The 5,912-nt window shown below is 42.8% G+C and overlaps 1 protein-coding gene across 5 annotated transcripts; it reads right to left on the bottom strand.

Annotated features, from left to right (window-relative positions):
- Positions 1-894: 894 nt before the first annotated feature.
- Positions 895-5,912, bottom strand: LOC112876408. Of its 5 annotated transcripts, none has more exons than XM_025940506.1 (3): positions 5,567-5,912; positions 4,377-4,962; positions 1,267-2,115 (listed from the first exon to the last, which is right to left on the bottom strand). In XM_025940506.1, exons 2-3 carry the CDS (start codon positions 4,929-4,931, stop codon positions 1,267-1,269), a joined length of 1,404 nt encoding a protein of 467 aa, XP_025796291.1. In that variant the 5' UTR covers positions 4,932-4,962; positions 5,567-5,912. The 5 variants fall into 5 exon arrangements, with proteins under 5 accessions (XP_025796296.1, XP_025796291.1, XP_025796292.1 ...); XM_025940507.1 differs by lacking the exon at positions 5,567-5,912 and adding an exon at positions 5,416-5,551; XM_025940509.1 differs by lacking the exon at positions 5,567-5,912 and adding an exon at positions 5,230-5,384.

Below are 5,912 nucleotides of genomic sequence, written 5' to 3' on the forward strand. Positions count from 1 at the left end.
CTGTTGGGCAAGATATTTATTGTGACACTTGTAAAATAGTAAAAGAAAAAAGAAAGACAAAAAATCAAAGATGTTATATATATATAGAGAGAGAGAGGGGGGGGGGAGAGTTTCCTGGAGAAATAAAAAAAAGTTGGAGATAAAACAGATATGAATTTTACATTTCCCTGTCGTTTCTTGAAACGGCGAGCGTGAAATCAAATATGTACATCCGTAATGGATGGTCGATGTACAACGAATGATCGAAAACCCTAGCATCGAGGTGTCGGGCGGTGTGCTGTTGCGCGTCGCTGGACACGTGTCGCACCCATGGGTGGGTCGTACCCATATCATGCGGCCTTGTTGTCTTCCGAAGTTGACGCGTAGGGCCCGTTAACTGCTAACTAATCAGTCTATAGTCACGTAGAAAATCAGCTGACTGCAACGGATTCCATCAGATCTCGTCTGCCGCCGGTCCTGGACCTGTCTTTTGGAGTTAGGATTAGGTATAGCGTCTATTTGAATAGTTTAAAGTTAAATATGAAATTTTAACATCTATTAGCACTATACGAATATTAGCACTTACTTTGTATAGTTTTGCTAAAGTTTTTAAATTTTAGCTAAAATTTAACCCATCCTATTAGTATTTCTATTTAAATAGACCAGTAATACTTTCATCAATCGGCCCTTGAATCGCATGGGGTCCAAACACCACCTCCATCGCCTGTCTGACATCAATCCAATCGGGCCATAAGACCACCTCCATCGCCTGTCTGACATCAGCCATGGTCCATGGACGATGGCATGACTTTTCCTGTATACACTCATAAATAAATCTTGCTGGTACAAAAAGAAATGCAAAAAACAGAACCTGTGTTCGTATGTTTGCAAGATATGATACAGATGCACAACGGATGATCATGACTCATAAGTGACAGGACTAAAGAATTATCAGATCCACAGGACATCGCTGCTCAAATATGGAAGACGCTGAACCAGCTCTCATGACCATCGGCGCAGATTTCAAACGGGACCAAGTTAAAAGATACTAACACTGAAGCTGCAGCTAGATTATTCTGAAACTAAGACGAGTGGATCAACACCACACCTCGCCCAAAAGGCCACAAACTTTTATCTGATTTAGTTCAAACTCAACTGCACATTTACAAACTCTGCATCTACATCTGATCTATACAGCGCAGCCCAATGTGTCAAATGTCAATACTTTGGTATCTATCAATGTAACAGCGTATAAAAACTTCAATTCTTTTAAGAATCTTTCAACTTTCAGGAATCCCTCCACCCATCAGGGAGACGCCACCGTTTGTGCCAGTAAATGGACACCCTGGACCAGAGGGGGAACATGAAGCTGTAGTCCGCAGCTTCATCAGGGACTCCTCCTATCGTCAGAGGTAGCCAGACATACCGAGAATCTCTCAGGTCGGACGGATTCCACCGATCAGCCATGAAGATGAATGAGCCTGGTAGCCCTGGAACTGGCAACACGAATGTACTCTGGGAGAAGAATGTTGTTGATCTGAAGACCTCATTCCCTCCCACGCAGGGGTTCCCCAGTGTCTCCCAAGGTCCCATCACTGAAGTTGCCGCGTGAGCCAGTGCAGTGTTTGGTGCCCAGCCCGTGCAGCCAGAGGTTACCATATAGTAGGTGCCTTCGTGCTTGAAAAGCGCAGGAGCTTCTCGGTGCTGTGCAATGAGAAACCTCCGCATATCATCAGTGACATCAAGGTAGTCATCAGTTAACGGACCGATGTGGAGCTCACTGTTGTCCTCAGAAGAGTATATCAGGTAGGCCTTCCCATCATCATCCTTGAAGATGGTCATGTCTCTACTTTCGCAGTCATGTGGGCGCTTGCTGTAGAGATAAGTGAACAGGCCGGTTGGGGAATCACTGACAGCCACACCAACTGAAGCTTTAGTGTAGTTAGCATCATCTATGTGCATCCACATCACATATTTGCCAGTCCGGTCATTGTATATCACCTTGGGCCTCTCCAGGACATTGGATTTGTGGAGGTCATGTGTTACATTCTTTTCCTCACCCCGGAGGACAACTCCTTCATTTTTCCACGTCCATAGGTCCTTTGAAGAATAGCAACTTACTCCAACGATGTCAACCTGAAAAATTATTGTCCTAGTTAGTGGTTACTGGTTAGAGAGAACAAAGACAACATTAAACAGGTAGGTGGACAAAACAGCGATCACTTTAAGTACTAAAGTAACAGTAGCACGAGTCCTGTTGCTGAAATATCACTTCATTTTGTCAGCAGCAAAATACACAGTTCTGTGTTTTTGGTTATTGCAAAATTCAGTAAAGTGCTGATTGGTACAGTCCACTCAAAGTTGGATTCCTTATATCAGAATAATCAAGTCCAAGTCTATCCAGGGAATCCTTACTGAACTAGAAATGCCTCCAATTCCCCATAACTAGCAGTTATATTTTTTGCTGTCTAGAAGAGGCCATTCGTATTTAAAACATAAAAATAAAAGGCACATTCTGGTTGTTGGAAACATCATATGTAGTTACACTATAACAGACACTTTAGATTGAATCAACGATAGAACCGCAATCATACAGCACAATGCACCTCGCAATACATTGCCATTGTTGTTGGTGTGAATGTCTATTGGGTGTGAAAGAACAGCAATCACACTGGCACAATGCACTTCCCAAATATATCACCGTTGGCGTTCATATCTGGTGAGTTGTGTGTATCTCTACTTTATAATCTGAAGCTAAGTTCTTTTTCCAATTTTGATCTGACCTTCTGACTTTGCAAAAAAAAAATATGCTATTAGGTAGCTACTTGCATGACATCAGCCTGCAACGCGAAGTAATTCTTCATTTGGTATTATGTGAACCCAAACCCAAATCTACTGATATTTCATTGTGACAATTTGCCATACTATGATTCTGACACCACTAGAATATAATGATGTTAGTTGTATGCAAGGAAAATATTGGATCCCAAACCAATTTCAGATGTTTAAATTGTTACTAGCTTTTCATCTCTACACACCAAATGATCCGCCTTAAACGAGCCCAGTCAATTTTCTTACCTTCCCCATAGATCATAAGTTCATAACTTCCAACATGTCCCCTAGCAATTTGGCCTCATCAACAGAATCTAAAAGTCACGAAAATTAGATGTATGCATTAGCACACACTTGTATACATGTACTGAAATGTTCAGTCATATTTAAAGAAACAAAATTTCTTCTGCATACTAGTTCTTTTTTAGGTTGGGAATGTGGTTCAAGTCTTTTGTATCAACTCGATGTAAAAACCTTGAATTAATAAAGTTTCCCTTGTCGAAAAAGTAGTTTTTTGGAAAAAGTCTAAATTACTCCCCTCAACTATAGCCAAAGTCCGGATAACCCCCTAAACTATAGTTTGGTTCATTTTACCCCCCAAACTATACCCTTTGGTTCAAATTACCCCCTAATACAATTTGTCCTTTTCATTTCTCCACGCATAGGTGGAGTATTAAGTTGAAATTTTACAAGATGATATTACACATCATAACACATGTAGAAAAAATACACCATAATTTCTTATCATTATTTTGATAGGTTAGGATATTTAATAATAAATTAATCATTGGAGTTCAAAATTATATGAAAACAACAATGAAAAATTATTAAAAAAAATTAGTATGCATTGTGATGTCCACTACTACCCTGCAAAATTCGAAATTAAAATTCAACTTGCGTATGGAGAAACAAAAAGGACAAATTGTATTATGGGGTAAAATGAACTAAATGGCATAGTTTAGGGGGTAAATTGAACCAAGTTATAGTTTAGGGGGTAAACTGAACCAAGTTATAATTTAGGGGGTTATTCAGACTTTAGCTATACTTGAAGGGAGTAAGTTGAACTTTTTCCTAGTTTTTTATGTGTTCGACAAACTAGTTTTTAGGTTTTAGCTATCTCCACGATGTTTTAACCAAAGAGAGGAAAAAACAATTTTGAGCAAGACATTAGTTTAGGATAATGCTGCAAAAATTCCTAAAAGGAAGTTGATGTTTTCCCATCAATGTTCTAAACGCTTCTAGCACCATTACGTCTACATGAGCCTGCCCTGACCATGTGTGGTTCATGCTAAAGCAACTCAATCAAGTTGGTTTACACATGTACTATCTGCCCCAGCTCTAAAAATAAAGTGTGAAGTACAGTATAGACAATCTGATATTGTGTATCTAGTATCCATGCCCCATAATACAAACCTACCACAATCATGTTCACTATATAGTAGCTAGTACCTTTGAGTTTACAGAGGAATGTAAAATTAGTTGAAACATTTAAGTGCTTCTACAGCCACATATCACAAATCCCTGAGCATAAATGGTGTTAAGGGCGTCAGAATAGAATTACTCACCCGGTCTGCTCCCTTGCTGTGAGTTTTGTAGGTTTTTCCATCCTTATTCTCCCCATACCAGAAATAGGTCTTGGTCTTCTTATCATACAGTACACCTCCTCCATGAGCTTGGATCGGCTTGCCATCGGTATCAAGCCAGACTCTCCCTGGGTAGTATAAGTACATGCTGTCATTCCCACCATTGATTGGATCTACAGCCATGTTTAGTTCTGGGAAGAACATATCATGAACTGCAGAAGACTCATCCAAGAACTCATCCACTATTGTAGGAGGCTTCCTCTCGCCCTTGCGCCGCACAGCCCGGGGATTCCTCCGGCTCCGGGGAGGAGATAACTTGAACTTCTCCTCCTCCACCGCTTCCAGTTCCCTCATAATCGATCGACGGATCTCGTGTGTACTCATACTCTCATCCTCCTCCTTATGAATGATGAGAAGATGGAAATTCACAACGACAACCAGCGCCGCTAGGCTCCACAGTAACAGGGTTACCGACCGGTGGCCTGCCGGATAGCAGCGGAGACCAAACGCCTTTTGGTGCCTGCTCCTCATACCCATGGCGCCCCTTATCAACTCCAACGGACACGCGCTGCAGCAAAATGGAACGAGTTGAGCTCAAAAACTGAAAAAAAAAAGTAGACGGGAATCTATAGCGGTTGGAATTTCTGGAAAGAACAGGCTGATCTGAATGTCAAATTAAGAAAGGCACAGTTGCAGCAAATGAAACTGGGAACTGGAAAGTCTCCAGGAAACGTTTAACCAACCAGATTTCATGCCTGAATTAACGTTTCCTACACTCAAATCAGGGAGCTACCAAGCAGAAACCAGCAAGCAAACTCTAACAGCTTATCATTACCTAACCACCCACTCCCTGACCGCCGCAACAAATTGAGCAACCCGAACTGGAGAACCTCCAGCAATAGAGATCAAGCAAGCTCCGCCGTAGATTCGTACCAAGGCCAAATTATTCAGCAAGAACCACACACTTTGCAGGCAACGTTAAAATGAAAAAGGCGAAAAAGAAAAGGAAAGCGATGCTCACCATGGCAGGTTGATCCAGAGAAGCGAAGAGGACAAATGAAAGGCTAAGCTAAACTAAAACGAAATCCAGTCCCATCAGGTGAGCACCTGCTACCAGCTAGCAGTAGAGTAACACAATCTGACCAGCTAATAAAAAAATCGGCGCAGCTCACCATGGGCTAGTCCTGTCGAGATCTTGGAGAGGGGTGATTGGAGCGCCCCGATTAGCTCAGCACGAGCCACGATCCCGGGGGAATTAGGCGGCTGTCTTGGCTTGAGCGGCTGGCAACGCGGCCTGATTAGAGTGGTTTGGTGAGGCAGATGGCTGGCTGGGTTCCCTTCCCTCGCGGATAGCGAACTGCGGCGTCGCTCTGGAAAGGTCGCCCGTCACATTGTGGTGGGTACGGCGTGGGGGCGTGCGAGGGTGGTAGATTGGAGGGGCGCTCGGACACCTGGGCCTCTGGGCGCGCGGCGTGCCTGCGGTTGGGGTAGGGGATGGACGACGGATGGTCTTCCATC

The sequence above is a fragment of the Panicum hallii genome, chromosome 9 (assembly GCF_002211085.1).
Source record: "Panicum hallii strain FIL2 chromosome 9, PHallii_v3.1, whole genome shotgun sequence".
Classification (NCBI taxonomy): Eukaryota; Viridiplantae; Streptophyta; class Magnoliopsida; order Poales; family Poaceae; genus Panicum; species Panicum hallii.

What these genes read in the sequence shown, in the direction of transcription:
- LOC112876408 (XM_025940511.1), bottom strand. Translation starts at nt 4,931, where the DNA reads ATGGGTATGAGGAGCAGGCACCAAAAGGCGTTTGGTCTCCGCTGCTAT. An exon ending in ACAGCAAGGGAGCAGACCGG is followed by an intron (nt 2,116 to 4,376) that starts GTGAGTAATTCT and finishes ATAATTTTTCAG; the next exon opens with GTTGACATCGTTGGAGTAAG.